The sequence below is a fragment of the Python bivittatus genome, unplaced genomic scaffold (genome assembly GCF_059951505.1).
Source record: "Python bivittatus isolate LINGU-HERP-01145 unplaced genomic scaffold, Pbiv_v1 ctg000590_np1212, whole genome shotgun sequence".
NCBI classification, from domain to species: Eukaryota; Metazoa; Chordata; class Lepidosauria; order Squamata; family Pythonidae; genus Python; species Python bivittatus.
In genome coordinates this window covers 28,832,657-28,849,397 of record NW_028277086.1, presented here as the reverse complement: position 1 = coordinate 28,849,397, position 16,741 = coordinate 28,832,657, and the positions used below count along the sequence as shown (strand labels likewise).

General features: G+C 37.9%; 1 protein-coding gene across 8 annotated transcripts in view; it reads right to left on the bottom strand.

The window, feature by feature from the left end:
- The window catches only part of TPD52 (tumor protein D52), a 74,751-nt gene that overhangs the window by 46,423 nt on the left and 11,587 nt on the right, over window positions 1-16,741 (bottom strand). For 7 of the 8 annotated variants that reach the window (XM_088149199.1, XM_088149192.1, XM_088149193.1 and 4 more), the window contains 4 exons: window positions 5,477-5,586; window positions 3,685-3,833; window positions 2,691-2,792; window positions 596-644 (listed from right to left, as the gene is read on the bottom strand). In XM_088149199.1, the coding sequence (XP_088005325.1) occupies window positions 596-644; window positions 2,691-2,792; window positions 3,685-3,833; window positions 5,477-5,586 (410 nt within the window). Of the gene's footprint in view, window positions 1-595; window positions 645-2,690; window positions 2,793-3,684; window positions 3,834-5,476; window positions 5,587-9,657; window positions 10,189-16,741 lie in introns of those variants that run through there. The other variant, XM_088149200.1, reaches the window with a different exon arrangement.

Below are 16,741 nucleotides of genomic sequence, written 5' to 3'. Positions count from 1 at the left end.
TTTAAAAAAAAAAAAAAACCTCCAATGTTGAAGATATAGCAATTTGCCATTGGAATATATTCATGCCCCATGTTCTGTTAGAAAACTATTTTCATTTGCATAATTCTTTGCACAGAAGCTATTACACCTAGGAAGCCTCTCATCCTGGCTTGCTTAGAAAGTCAACCCAGAACCCTCTGCTCAAAAGCAATTCTAAACAAACCACAGCTCTCCAGATGTGGAGTATAGCACCCAGAATTCCCAGCCAGCATGGCTTTAGTTGGTTTCACTGGTAAAAGTTTAATGAGTTTGGATTCATAATTTCCAGAATCCTGACACAGTATTATGTACTAATAAAGCTGAAAAGTCATGAAGTGGAATAAAAGCACTATTCTACTACTGTACAGTATTTCCAAAGGTACTCACACTGAATCTACTTTGTTCTATTCTCAAGAACAAAAGTTCTTCTCTATCTTGCAGTTGCTAAGATAGAATAGTGCTAAATGTAAAATTCATCACATAGCCGGGAGAAATGTAAGAGTTAAACTATTAGTATCTTGGTAAGCCTTGGTAACCAATTCCTTCTCCTTTAGCAACAAATTTTGTTAAAATTTACCTTTAAATTCTCCACTTTTTCTTCAAATGATTTGAATGTTGGTGAATTTCTAATTAAAAAAAGAAAGAATACTTAATTTTCAAGTAAGAAATATACATTCAAACTCAGACTAAATGGGAGAGGGAACCTATAAACAAAATTAAATAGTATTAAATAGTATTTAAGATGCAACCTCTAATACTTTAACTGTAGTAAGCACCCTTCTTCCTCACCACAATCTTGTTAGAGATCAGGGGGAATTGTTCTTAAAAAGGTTATCACTCACATACTTATCACTCTCATTCTAGATGTGCTTACTGAGTTCTATAATCATATTTACTCTGAATCATGTTCAGAGCTGTACAAATAGGGTTTTTTCCCCACTAACCAAACTATTGATAGCATTTTCAGTGTATTTTCTTGTTTTAAATACAGTCGAGTGGCCAAGCAGTTTGTATACAATAAATCTGATACTTTTATTTATTTAATAACCTGGCATAGTTGTACTAACCAAATCGAGCCATTCTTATTCACATTATGGTAAGTTTGGGCACACTACTAAACAATACATACTTTACCTCATAGCAGGCATACTAATTGAATGCTGTAGACAACGTATACTAAATGGCAGCATTAAAAGAAAGGAAAATCTGGTTATAAAGAGTGATTAGCATGTCCCTGAAGAGAAAATATACTTTTTGACAGTACTGTAATGGTAGAATTTGCAGAGGAGTTTCAGGCCACGTATACTGACTCATACTCTTCCAGAACCTTTTTGACATCTCACCTAAAAGAATAAATGCCTGCACTGTAGGATATCAAGCAATATTTAGAAATAAGAATAAAGTTCTATATAAATAGATAAATCCATTTTCAAAGTAAGAGTATTGTAAAACTATATGTAGATATCGGAAGTAGATTTCAAGAAAACAGTATCAACTCAGATTATTCTCCAGTGTTTTTTTTTCAATTCAGCAGTTTTAAAATTAAATGCAGGTGATTTGTTTTGTTTGTTTGTGTAGATGAAAGAACAATCAGATGATCCCAGCTTTAATTCTACATATAAACTTCCTACAACTGTGCTTTAACTAAATACTCTGTTACATTCAGTATTATTAATAACTGCCCTACCTTCAACATGCAAAGTTATAGCATAATGCCAGGGAATAGAATTCAGAGCTACGGCTTGTATAATATCAGTTTGCCAAGAATCTTGCATCCCAGTGCAGAAGCATTTTTCTGCAAATCCTCATCAACTGTACAATAATTCAAAAACATGTTAACAGTTTAATTCTAAGCAAGGGTGATCGGGAGTTTTGTAAGCCATGCAGGGGAATTCACATTCACAACATGCTAGCACTTGGAAAATTTTCTACTTTTATAGCCCAGGCTGCCTGCTGCTCCTAATGCAAGTTTCAGATCATTTCCTTTTTTAATTTGTTCTTTTTGAGAAGCAGGTAAGAGAAGCTGAGAGTTCATGCACATGTGAGCTGTTATTCCCAGATTCAATGGAACAGTATTCTCAGCCCCAACTGCAAATAATATTCTAAGTCTCAATATGGAACTCTGCTAGTCATCTAACTCAGTTGCAAAATCCCCAACCACTTCCCGCAAAAAGGTTCTAATACAAAAACAACACTATCCTGATCAACTTTCTTGAATCAAAATTATATCTATAGTAAAGACAAAATCTCTAAGGCCTTTTACTGTCCTTTGATCATTGTTCTTGTTTATTATGCTTCTCATCTGTCTGGCAACCAAAATTCTTTGAGTGCATTACAACATTAGTAAAATGTATTAAAAAGTAGTTAATCAATTGTTTTAATTGCGAGTAATAAACAGCACAGGAAAAATACAAAGCATATAAAAGCCATTATCCTGGTATACAGCATGTCAGGATGTTTTTGTATGTCCACCATTAGAACTCAGTAGCCAAAAGTGGTGATACTCTGCTGAAACATTTCAAAAGTAACAGCCAAGAAGGAAGATAAGGATTTGTGTTCCTGCTACAATCCAGACAGATTCTGCAGCACAGACAGTATTAACCTTTTTTTTAATCTAGTACAATTAAGCTCCATTACAACATAAATAGCTCAGGGGGGAAAATAAAACATACTTCACATCTTCCAGCTTCTTTGTGATGGCAGAACCCACTGTTGAGAAAGCAGCAGAAGCTTTCTGTCCAGCCTGAGATAGTGTTTCTGATGTCTTCTTATACCTGTATCCAAAAGTCAGTCGATTTCTGTTACCACAATTCCTGTACCCCTGAATCTCAAAGGTTCTGGGTGTAAATATTCATCATTCCCCTTCCAGTACATTTAAAATTAAGATGTAATGTACCCCATGAAAAACTTCATAAGAAAGCCTCTTAACATGCTAAAATTTCCACTCAACATCAGCTTTAGATTAAATGTTAAATGGTGTTTCCCTTTCTTCTATTAAGATAAATTAAGGTTACTGCGCTACTGCTAGAGTTTGCTATTTTATTTGTTAAAAAAAGGCAACTACATATGAGAAAAGCCACATTGCTTTAATCTTAGACAATGGTGGTCTTATAGCTACTAACATTTTTAAAAATAAGCTCCTTAGAGTAGTAAAGTATTGAGTGTGGATGTTGATGTACATGTTCAGAAGAATTCTAAATATTATCTGCCCTGAAAATCATCTGCCACTCTACTTTAAAGTTGCCATGACATAGATAGTACACACGTGTTACACATTTGAAAGCTCTCCCAATGGAAAAACTTCCAGACAGCAGCTCTATTCACATACTGTGCTAAGCCATCACGTGTTTTGTTTGCTTTTGCCTTCCTGTGATGTGTCCCGGGCTTTAGAGTTAATAAAACATGATGGTCTAACGTTTTGCCTTAACTAGGCTGCAATGGTTTGTTCAACAAACCATGGTTTATGTGATGCACATCAGGAAAAAAGCAAATAATCAGATACCCATGCAGAGTGTTCAACTTGCCCCCCTCCGCTAGATCCCAAACAAAAAACATTCCTGCTCCTTTAGATCTCAAATTATACATTTCTCTGGACAATAGCCATGGAACTCAGCTAATTAAACTCAAGCACTTTCACTTCACCTTCAAATAGTAAAATAAACATACGCATTTGTTGAAGTTACATCTTGCCACCCTCTAGAAAGATTCTGTTTCAGCTCCTGCAGTGAAGTGATGCCTAGTTTCCTCTTTATTTCAGCTAGATGCTTCTCTTTGGCAGCTAACACCTGTGACAAAGTCTGGATTTCTTCTTCTACCTAGCAGACAGAATCCATGAAGCAAAGCAATGAAAGGGACGTTAGGTATAAAGAAAGTGCTATTTCACACAATTAGCAGTACTTCTTCTTTTGGAAAAAGATTTGTGTGCTTATTTTATTGTAGATTTCAACATACACAGTGGATAGAGTGGAATCAAATATATTAGGCCAGTTCAAATTCAATAAATGTCTAGTATTCAACTATTCCAGGTCACAGGCAGTATCCATACTATGTTTTATCAATTTAAGCAATAAAATCTAAAGAAATAACTACTTTACACATCATCAACTTGCATAAGTGTTTTATCAAGTCTCAACTCTACTAAGAATCTACTACAATACTATTAATTGATTTATTTAATCAATTTGTATAGCTGCCCATCTCAAGAAGTGGCGCTGGGTGGCAAACAATATCAAGTAAAAAAACTACACCACCATGAATACAAAAATTAAAATGCACTGCAGCCAAGGAAAATATCACAATCAACAACGCTAATACAATCAGGAGACAGGTCCTTTCACACACTCAGGGGGTGGGGCCCAGAGCCAGGTCTTTAGGGCCTTACAAAAGGCCAGGAGGGTTGGGGCCATCCTAATCTCCAGAGGAAGAATGTTCCACAGGGCAGGTGCTGTGGCAGAAAGGGCACGCCTTCTGGGCTCCACCAACTGGCATTCCTTAGCCAATGAGATCTGAAGCATGCCCGTTCTGCTGGGCCAGATTGGATGGGTAGAAACAACCGGGGAGAGATGGTCCCTCAAGTAACCCGTAATTAAACAGAGAGCCAATGCTAATTAGATAGAGATCTTAAAATGACCCTTAATTATGAGGTTTTCTACAGAAGAACAGTCTGTAGGGGGTATCTCTTGGGATGACATCACTAGAGAGACAACTTTTTTAAGTTCGGGGGGGCAGTGTTAGGGGAAGACTTGGATTATTTTAAAGAGGTGTAATGGGTGCCTTGAGCCAAGCAGGGGCTTAAGGCACCCATTTTGCTTCGTTACTCCTGCCAAAGGGGAAATCATCTTAATCTGTAAATTTCAGGTGACTGTGAAAGTTGAAATAGGTACTTTTAAACTTCCTATTTCACCCCCAACTTACCTAAAACAAACAAAAAAAAGAGGCTTAACATTTTAGCTCCGCCCACTCCAGGGATGCTCTGGGAGCCACAGGTTGCTATATAGGCTTTCCATAGGATATACCATACCATTCAGACCTTCTTGAAAAACTAAGCTTATTTTGTTCACAGCAACCTCAGAAAAAGGGCACATTGACAATTTATAGATGATGTCAATGGCTGGACCCAGCCATTGTAATATGTAAGCCCCCAGTGAGCAGCCCAGTCAATATGCAGCCCACTGTACTTGTGGCTCCAGAACTTCCAGTGGTGGATGGGGTTAAATTTTAGACCCTCACATTCTGAAGACATTCCTAGGCGTAATCCTTGCAGCCCTTCAGAAGGGCAGGAAGCAGAAGTGTGGCTTCCAGCCTACTGTGGTTTCTTAAATGGTGGTTAAATACAACATGGCTTAGCACAATCTGTTAACTCAGTCATTTCATCTTTGTTAAATATAGTTGCATAAGTAAATGTTTCACATTAGTCTTGGGGATCACAAAGAAAACTGCCACTTCAAATTAAATTTACCTTAGCAAGCTCTCTTCTAAGTTCATCTTGTTCTTCTTCAGACAGAGCTTCTACATTAATTGTAGCAACAGCATCTTCTCCTTCAGGAATTGCTTCATTTTTCAGCAGACCTTTAGAAAGCAGATCAAAATTGTCAACTTGGCATCACACTATGAAGACGTTCCACAGTGAAATAGAATGGAAGCCATTAGGACAGGCTGGGTATATGAAAAAAGGGATTGACATACTGCAAGATGTGAAAAGAGCTAAGACAAGTAGTATCAAATGTGAAGTTCAACTTGTCCAACTGACTAAAACTCATTTGAAGGAAATTATAAAATAATAATTCAGAGGCCAAAGAAGCAGGCTTTTTTAAATTTAAATGCCAGGTCAAGAATCAGTTTCAATAAAAACCTAGACATACAACTTAGTTTCAGGCAGCACATTTCATCAACTGTCATAAAAAATATGGGTCTCTGTAGACAGCTGAGGACTAGAGCACACTGTTGATGGTTGTCCTCCCCCTACCCTAACAGTAAGCTGTGCCAAGCAATTCCACTTAGCCACCCTTTTTATCCCCATGACGTCAATGACCTATTCTCATTCAGTGTGAAAATTGAAAGCATGGTTGGACACAACTTCCTGGCCCCATAGTATTTTATATTATGATCTATAAACCAAGAACTGGACCACAAGTAGATGTTTCACCAAGGGCTCCTTATATCCTGGAGCCAATCCTTTAAGTAGGTCTGAACCTATCAGTTACTCTTTAACTACGAGTATTGCAGATTACTATTAGATTGCAAAGCAGTTACAGCAACATTTTCTCCAAATATTACACTTTTCTTTTAAGTCAAGGATAAGCAACTCTCCTATGGGTCTGGGCTATGACTCACTTCCTGACCTGCCAGTAGGCTACAGGAGGCCCCCCAGTGAGTTGATCATATTTTGACCAGATCCAAAAGTCCAATTTCCATTCTTATTTTGCTATAAGTCACTCCAAAGAAATTTGACAACTCAGTCTTGGGGTGCTTTAGAGCTGCAAATGGGGTGACAGACTCCTACATGCATTCTACTGCATCTCTACCCACTTCTAGTAAATGTATTTATTTCTAAAATGAGGAGGGAAAGCAGCAGAAGCATGAATTCCTGTTGTGGAGCATTACGTTCTTATGAAAAACCAAGATGGCCTGCTTAAAAAACAGGCTGAATAAATAAATATAAAAACTGAAGAAACCCCAGCCAGATTTGACCATGATCAGAGTTCAGCTAAGATAGTAAAGCATTCCTAATAGTGACCTGCTTTATTTAGGAAAAAAAAATTAAGTCACAATCACGGCTGATATTTAGATTTTGGTTCTACTGCGTGGCTTCCCACAAGGCTCTTAAACCCCTCCAGCCTCACTGTCCTCCCAAGATTTCTCATTTCAGACTTTTAACAACTACTCTCACTGGCCTTAACTATAGCCACTGAACTTAAGAGGCAGCACTCAGAGATGCATGACACAGCTTATCAACTGTAAACAGTGAGCAATACTTATCTCCAGACACAAAATACTATCCCTCCTCCTCTACCCCCATAATATACTGCTGTCAGAGAAATTTCTTTCTACCGCTCTCATTTTTAGAGGAATGAGATTCAATGCTACAATCAGCGCAGAAGTGGCACCCCAAACTACTTGTTTCCAGGCCTCAAGAAATCAATACCATGACAATGTATTACAGTTGCAATGACTGGAAAAGAGTCAGAAGTTACCTGCATAGAGTGCTACCCATTTGCAATAGGACTGAGTCATTCCCTATGACCAAACTGAATCCTAGAGTATAATTAAATATGGAAGAATTATAGGGCATGAGAATATTAGTTATTACAGAAAGTGATCCACAATTCCAGTCCTTTCTTTGTCATCAAGGCCCAATCCTCCTCAGTGCCCCCAAATATGCTTCCAAGAGACCCAAGATTTCCCTGGAATCATCTGAAACTACTGAAGAAAATACTTAAGTATCAACAAAGAACATCAAAACAATATTGGGACTCCATAATTCATACAGGACATTCCAACAGTAGCAATTGAAAATTTTTCTAGCTAAGGATTACGCAGGTAACTGATCCAGTCAATCTGTTATTCAGTGCCGAAAGGAGCCATGAAAGGATCATAAAGATAACACCACAGAATAGCACTCTGTTTATTCAATTTATAGGGTCACCTAATCAAAACAACTCAAGGTGGCATACAATGGATTAAAAGTATCAGATCATTTTGCTATTGGTTAAAGGCCTGTATGTGCCTTAATCTTAAGGCACTTCTCGCCACATAGCAGAAAGAACTGAGAAGCAAGAAACTGGAAGCATGCACTGAATGACTTCTGGAATTCTTTCCAACCTCTTTACCAGCATTAGCCATAGGAGGCAACTATATTCTGTAATAAAGTTGTATGTTGTGTCTGTGAATGTGTGCACTGGGAAACACAGGGTGGGCTGCATGTGCTTGCTGTAGGTCACGTGATCAGAAAAAGGGAGGGGATTAGAACAAAACACTAACACTCCAAGTCAAAATCCAACTGGCTATCCCATGGGATGTAGTAGAGGTGTTTGTTTTTAAACCAGAATATTTTTCTCTGTAATCCTTGGCCAGATCTAGCTCATTTTCAAACTAAATCTTCTCCTCCCATACCAAATTTGGTCCTGTTGTGTTTGGTTTTTGGAAATTATCTTGCTGATGGATAGAAAGACAGAATCCCAAGCCCCTTTACATGTAATATTAATTGCAGAATAATTAGACCTGAGATCGTTCACCTAGTGCAACTGTGGAAAATTTAGGTGGCAATAGCAAGTAACTGAGTAATGATGGAGTAGTAATTATGATGAAGAATATGCAAACTCATCGTAAGTAGCTGGAAAGAGTTTTGGTAGAATTTTCAAGTCATAAATCTCTTTTCCTCTCACCCTGAAGAGTAGGAAGAGTAGTAAGGCAAGACATTCTCAAACCTGATATGCTAATTCACTGCAAGTTACCTGAAACAGGCTCTTGCAAATTCGTAATGAGTATTTTCCAGTATTTAAAATTTACAAAAATTCCACTCAATTCATTTAGAAATTAAAATGCCTACAAGTAGCAGGGATGAGTAAAATGCGGGACTTCCAAATGTTGCTGAATTACTACTCTTAGCATTCTTCACCATAGGCCACATTGGCTGGGCCTTGTTTAAATGCTACAATTTGGCAACATTAAAATCTTTGCTCCTGATTTAGAAATTAATGCCAATTAATGTTTATTCAACACTATTCATAACCATTCCTATAATGCTTGGAAGTATCCAAAGCACAATTTGCATCATTGTGAAGATTTAGGGGGAGAGGCAGGTAAGACAAACCAGGGAGTGTTGTCATGAGCTAAGGAAGCATCAAATCTACGACTTCCTGCTCTGCAGCCAAATTATAACTCTAGACTGCCAGGTAGTCTGAAGCTATTGTAATCAGATAGCAAAATCGTTACATATCAATTAGAAGGCATCAAAATCATTCTGAAGAGTACTACTGCTTGTCAACCAGATACAGAAGCAAAAGTGTCAAAATACAACAAAGAGAACTCTACAAATGTTAACAGATGTTTTTACTGATAAAAAATCCAGAATAATGGTGCAACTACAGCTGTTTAAGAAGTTCAAAATATACTATTTAGATATAAATAACATCTAAATGATATATTTTGAACTTCCTAAACAGCTATATCCATCATGTAGGATGATTTTTATTTGATCCCTAAAAGAGTTCAAATCTAGTACATTTGAAACATTGATTTTCGATTATTAGGTTCTGGGTATCCCTCCTGCTCTTATTAGAGTCATTTCAATTTCCCATGAATCAGAAACCAACCATTCTCCAAGCCTAAGAGACTCAAGGTAGGTTTAGGAGCTGCAAGGCAGTACCAGATATCAAGATTCTATTTCATATATTTATATTCTAAACTAGGCTTTCAGTTGCTTCCATCTAAGCAGTTATATCCCTGTATCCACTAAGATTATGGTACAAAAAATGCTTGTTTCTAAGCACTGAGAATCTTTTTACAGTATGACTGTTTCCAGTTCCAATGGGCAGATCAGAACCCATTATTACACACTGAAAGCAAGCTGAGCTATTATCTCCTCTTACAGTACTAATTTTCAGAATATTACAGATATTAAAACATCAAGAGAGTTACCAGAATTCTTCAGTGCGGGAGATTCAGGAGGGGAGAAAGTCATGCTGGGCAGTAAGTAAAGGTAGTTTTTATTAACTCCAGTATCAAAATCAAAAGGAGATTTGTAATCTTCATACAGATCCATATCTTGCCAGTCCATCACAGAGATCTTAGAATGCATGAGCACTCATTCCTTCCCGTACCTACTGACACATCCATCTTTCTTATTCTCCTTGCACAGCAACCATAGCCCACTGTGCCATTATCTCCACTGAAGAATGTCTGAAGCTGATCTGATCATAAGACTTAGGATGCCAGATTGAAATGTGATTGCAGAAATGCTGCTTTACTGCGTGAACTAATGCGGGCAGCAAACCAGAAGTATGTAGTTTACACCCCCTCAATCTACCAGAATGGTCTTTAGAATTAAATTCCTATGATCCTGGAAAGCCTTAGCCCTTGCTGGATTACACCAAGAATTTTCAGTTTTGTTTTTTTTAAGTGTCAGCTGACTACTGTTGCACCAGAATATCCTTAATCTTCTAGGACACAAAAGGATTACGAGCCATAATCTATTCTACCAGCCATCTGTGTAAGACTTTATGCTTGATTAATGGAATATTTTTTTCCCAGAAGCACAAGCAGTTTTGCAGCCCTGTTATCTCTGCAAAAAATAGTTACATGTATTTCTTTTATAACAGCAGTGCCTGTTTAGCAACTGCACAATAAAAAAAGAATTGTATTCTGTTTCCTAGTATCTGCAAATAAACTTAGAAAAATATTGGTTTCTAATGTTAGAATATACAAAGTGCTCTTTTAAACACCTTTCTTAATTGACACAATTACAGTATCTAGCATTAACTGGATATGAAGCTGTTGTGCATTCTAAATTTTCAATAAAGAGACTGAGTCAATCAAAATGATCTATGCCTCACTTTTCATTGTGTTAGCTTCAACAAATATATACCTTTTCCACCTGAATATGCCAGAGTCACATTCCACAAAGGAGATCAGCAAACACGAATGTTAATATGAATTTACTTGTAAATCAATTAATTAGAATTATTTCATACATTAACATTTTTCTCTTCGGTTATCTTAAAAATTACAGTCTGGCTGCAAAGTCTGGAAACTTCATTCAAGACCTGGCAAATGCCACTTATAGTTTTGTGCAGGTATAATATTCTCCACATTTAAATTCTTAAAAAATTTAAAGCCATGGGTTCCTTTTTTATTGAGTGTTGAATATATGTGCAAGTGTGAACTGAGTGAATTTCTGCATTCAAATCTAGCTTTTTTCTCTTTCTCAATCATCAGAGATTTTGACCTAAACTCAGAAGAATGGCACTTGCTTCAAAATTCTACTGTTTTTCAGCTGCTCAATCAATGAATTATATCTGCCTGCCATTCTGTGTACCCTTCTGAATTCTGTTTTTTTCCCCATATTCTAAGGGCCTTTTCTGAATATGGTAGTTCTTCCTTCTTATTGGGATTTAGAGTAGTTTCTTCCTAATTTTGCTGTATTTCCAATTCCTTGGACAGGGAGCTAACAGCCTTTAAAGAGACACTACTGTATCACTAAAATCCACTAATAATCCGTTACTATGCAAGACTTACTTGTTGAAGTCAGAAGTTACAGCAAAAGTATCATCTTTTGGAGGACAGAGTTAATTTTTTTTAATAATTCTTTTCAAGATTCATAACTGGCAAAAGTTGCTTTTGTTCCCTTTATATAAAGTTACTAGAGTCAATTTCTGTAGTTTATGTGCTGAGCCAAATTTTATTAGCCACCCATGGCAAAGAGATTGGTTTCATATGCTATCCATTAGATGGCATTGTCTACAATCTATAAATAAGGATATCAAATCTGGTCTGCTAAAATTCAGACATCTGCTAGATGGCAGCAGAGAGAGTTCTCTGCATCTAGTGATAGTCATATTTTTGCAACCTAGATCTGGTGACACTAGTAAGTAGCATTCTACTTTCCTTGATTGCCATATTGCAAGATGAATGCCATCTGTGAAACTAGACTAGCCTTCTTATAAAAACCATCTTGTTACTCCATGTCTTTGTTGCAATATAGAGTGTGAAGAACAAACTAAAGCTGCAGAGAATGGCACAGTGACCTCCACATTATAATTTGTATTTAGTGTAGCTAGTAAAGGATTAGTTTCTACGGAAGGTACAAAGTTTTATTTTGAAATGTTGCTTTCAAGTTGCTGAAAACCAAATGCTTCATTAAAAGGTTTTTTTTAAAAATAAAAACCTAAAGCATGTAAAAATAGATTACAAATGACACAGTTTCTGGATACATCTTATTCTTATATGATCCCTTAAGGGAAAAAAAGAACATTTTTGTTAAAGTGTTTCCTTTAAAAGCACAAATAGTCACTGAAACTATATCTAGGTCCATGGATCTCAGACTTCATCCTATCTTTTAGTGCAATATCATAAAAGTGAATGAAATTAGAGTTGAGAGAAATATAATGCATCCTGAATGTACGTCAGTACATTGCATATATCTGAGTATATTTATTTATTATAATTGCATACCACTGAAACAAACTGATTCAGTTTACAGGCTGATAAAATAAAAATACAATAAAATATTGTTTGAATAAGTGATCAGTTCAACTGAGGATAGGGAAAAGCCAAGAAACAGGAAGAAAAGGAGAGCAGAATAGTCAAGAAGATGTACACTGCTGTTTGGCCTAGCTTGCTGTTTTGTGACTGCTGCTGCTTGCTCAGTGTGTGTGATTGGAGTAGTGCTTGCTGCTGACCTGTTACTATTTCTTGATTATGTACCATCGAGCTGTTGTTGACTCCTAGCGACCACACAGATATATTTTTCTCCATAACAATCTATCCTAACCTGGCCCTTCAGGACTTCCAACAGTGCACTCTTCGCCACTGTAACTGAGTCCATCCACCTTGCTGCTGGTCTTCCTCTTTTTCTCTTTCCCTACCACCTTTCCCAGCATTACAGCCTTCTTCAGAAAGCTAGGTCTTTGCATAATCTAAGGGATTGCTTGTCCCTTAGAGGCCTGGCATTTGCTGCTCTGAACTATCGACCTCTTGGACTCTTTCTTAGTTGTTCTGTACAGGTTTTAGGTTTTATGTAATTGTATATTTATTGTTTTAATGAGTTGTGAGCCGCCCAGAGTCCCCCATTAGGGGGAGATGGACCGGGATTAATTAATTAAATTTAAAAAATGTGTCTGAAGTAGGATAATTTGAGCCTGGTCATTTGTGCCTTGAGTGAGAACTCTGGGTTGATTTGTTCAATGATCAATTTCTTTTTCCTGTTTGTCCACAGTATTCTCAGGAATCATCTCCAACAGCAACATTCAAAAGGGTCAATACTCTTCCTATCCTGGTTCTTCAAAGTCCAACTTTTGCTCCCATAGAGTGCCACAACAAATATCATCGCTTGCATTATTCTAATATTTGTAGGTATAGACCCACCACAGTATCTGAATATATTTTCCAAGGCCTCCATGGGTGCTCTACCAAGTGCTAGTCTGCAGCCTATTTCCTGACTGCCTGCTGTGGGCTATGCTGCCTTTTATCTGACTGCATCTCATTGCCCTGCCTCCCAAAATCATTCCCACCTACCATTACACTAATTTAAAAGTTAGCACACAGAGACAAGGAAAGTGCATACCTGATGAATATAATGCGTCTGAAATATTAATGCTAAAAGTATTCTAGGATTTGTCTAGAGTGCCTTCATTTAAAAATTGTAGTAGGCATAGTTCAAGGAAATATTTAATTCTGCTGACCAGTGTTCATTATGACATTCTTCCAAAAAAAAAAAAAAACCCTTCTGAAAAAGGTTTCCAACTTTTAATGACAATTGTTGATCTTCATTTTGGCTCAAAGCAAATATATTGAGTTAGAGAGTCAATTTAGACTAGGGAGATAGCCAAAAGGGCTAGTTAGAGCAATGTGAGAGATGTATTAGACTTCAACTCTCATCCCAGCCATTAAGTTCAACAAACCTGGAGCGCTGGGTTTGAACAAGTTGAACTGGATGTATATGTTCTTCTTGGCTATCACTAGTATTTTGAATCTATCGAAAGATAATGAATTCTGGATTTCTTGATCATGGAGGCTAACTAAAAGATCCATGCAAAAATGGAATGAAAAATCTGCATGTGGAATGCAGCAACAGATTGTTTATATATGCTACAAAGTGATTTATCCTATTACTTGTATAGCTCTATCATCAGGTTGCATCAAAGTATCAAGAATTATCATTGTCTGCAAGCATACATATTGATGATTCTTATGCTATATAAAGTAGAAGTCGTTTTTGAAAAAAATGTAATTGCTGGAGGTTCCACTTAGCTTAAGATTATTTAACTAACAGCCTGGTCCCATATCTGAGATATATCATGAATATAAAAATATAAAGTTTCAGTTCTGCCTTTTTTTAAAAGAAAGGTTGGAAAGATTTAAATCTGAAATAGAAAATATTTAGGAATATTTGTTCAGGCCAGATCTCAACCATTATCTGGACTCTTTCTTGTACTGCATTTTATTTATTCATTGATTCTATATGAAACATGCATGCATATTTCCAATATCTGCAAAAATACAGATACTGTATTTAGTTACATTATAAAGTAGAATCAGTTATATGCTGCTTCCCAAAACTTTGCTGACAGTATACATAAAAATAGATCCATGCATATCTGTTTCCAAGTGAAACCGTGTACATATCTTTTGCTTCAAATACATTTTCCAGATAAAGTGATTGGTCCAAAGGAGTTTCATTAGTCATACTGCAAAATAAAAGTTGGCTAAAAAACAACCACAGATCATACAACTTCTAATCATATTGTTGTACTTCTATTAAAAACAATGCTGCTATTTGCTTTTCCAAGTAAAGATCCTATATGTAGTTGCCTGAAGTGTTTTAGTATATTTTTAACTGCCTAACTACCATTAATGGCCATAACCGAAAAATGGAACTTCCTGCAATTTTAATAAAGCAAGTGGAGTGAAGCCATTAATAGCTCTACTAAGAAGCCAGATTGATCTGTCCATCAACGAACAGCAGCCGTTCTATCAAGGCTTCAGCACAGGAAAGAACAGAAGAAAATATGGCCACTCCATTTACTCACTGAGAAACCAGAAATATTGTATTCCTCTTCTTTAAAGTATTCTCCATTCTAGATAGATAGATAGATAGAGATATATATAGATATAGATATAGATAGACAGACACACACGCGCACACGCACACACGGCTGGATAGCGTAGTGGTTAGAACACTGCCTTTGATGCAGGAGACTAGGGTTCAAATCCCTTACCAGTAGGGTTCCTTGGGCAAAGACCCCCTAATGCTTCACTTGCCTACCTCAAATATGAGAGTGACACGAACTAAGAAAGTCATGCCGGCTCGGACATCGCCCGGATTAACAAGATCCGCGTCAGATGTTGGGGAACCAGGACAATCTGATGTTAAGTGAGCTACTGGAACAAACCATACATGGACAAGACAAGAGAACTTGGAATTGATGGAATGCTACTACAACAGTAGACCTAATGAGAGGGGATATATGAAACATATGAGGGAACTATGGATAGACAGAAGGCCTACATCCACACTACCTGAGAAACAACTAGTTACCCAGCACTTCAACATAGTGAAGAGGAAGCTGCTCTCACAACTTGAGATAGACCAATTCCACATTACATCCCGGATTCAGGAAAACCCAAAAGAACAACTGGATGTGCAGCCAACACCTGAAACTGGAATGTCACTGTCAGCCCCTCCATTACAGAGCATAATAGCTCATATGAGGCATAAGATCATGGATAAACTAGCTACAGTCAACCCTTGAAACCGATTACCAAGGCTCAGTGGAGAAGTACCATCAGATAGTATGCTAGAAGACGCCAATACTGCCCTCATAACAATCGGTACTACCACCATAACTCAAACCAATGAACTAGTATATGCTACAGCTGCTGTAATCCTGGAAATGCTTGGCTACATGATCAAGAACAGCAGTACACACCCACCCTGGAAAATGAGATTGGAGGCTAAGGTCAAGGCAACTTGGAGAGAAGTCAGTCAGCTGGTGGAACTACAGAAGGGTGTGGAGATTAAGGATAACACTTGGCTGAAGTGTTACTTACTGAAAAAATATATGGGCCTGACTCCATCTGAAGCCCTAGAGACTGCTAAACAAAGGCTCACAGCACTGGCTGCCAGGCTAAGGCGATACACTAGAGAAGCAGAGGCCAAGAAGATAAATGCCCTGTTCTCCAAAGAACTGCCCAAGGTGTACTCCCAACTGCAGTGCAACCACACAGTAACAGCTGAGCCACCAGGAGCAGAACCTGAACAGTACTGGAAGAACATATGGGAGAAAGAGAAGACACATAACACTAGTGCAAAGTGGCTGCAGGACCTGAAAGCAGACCACAGCAATCTCCCAGAACAGGAACCAGTTACCATCACAGTAGTAGACATCCAACAGCGGGTCAAGAACAGCACCTGGCCCGGACATGATCCACACCTACAGGCTAAAGAAACTGACAGCAGTGCATGAACGTCTAGCAGCACAGATGAACCAACTGCTAGCAGCAGGCTCCCACCCAGACTGGCTAGCACAAGGGAGGACAGTGCTGATCATGAAAGACTCCCACAAGGGAACAGCACCATCCAACTACTGGCCAATAACCTGCCTCCCCACAACATAGAAAGTCCTATCAGGCATCCTAGCTGCCAAGCTACAAGACCATATGGGCCAGTACATGAGCACAGCTCAGAAGGGCATTGGGAACAACACCAGAGGCTCAAAACACCAGTTACTCATAGACAGAGCAGTCACCCAAGACGCAAGGTCTAGGCAGACTAATCTGAGCACAGCCTAGATTGACTACAGGAAAGCCTATGACTCGATGCCACACACATGGATCTGTGGATGCATGGCGCTATACAAAGTCAACAGGACACTAAGGACCTTCCTCAAGAACTCAATGGACTGTGGAAGACAACACTGGAAGTCAACTCAAGACAGCTCGCACAAGTGGCCATCAAGTGCCGCATATACCAAGGTGATGCACTGTCCCCACTGCTGTTCTGCAT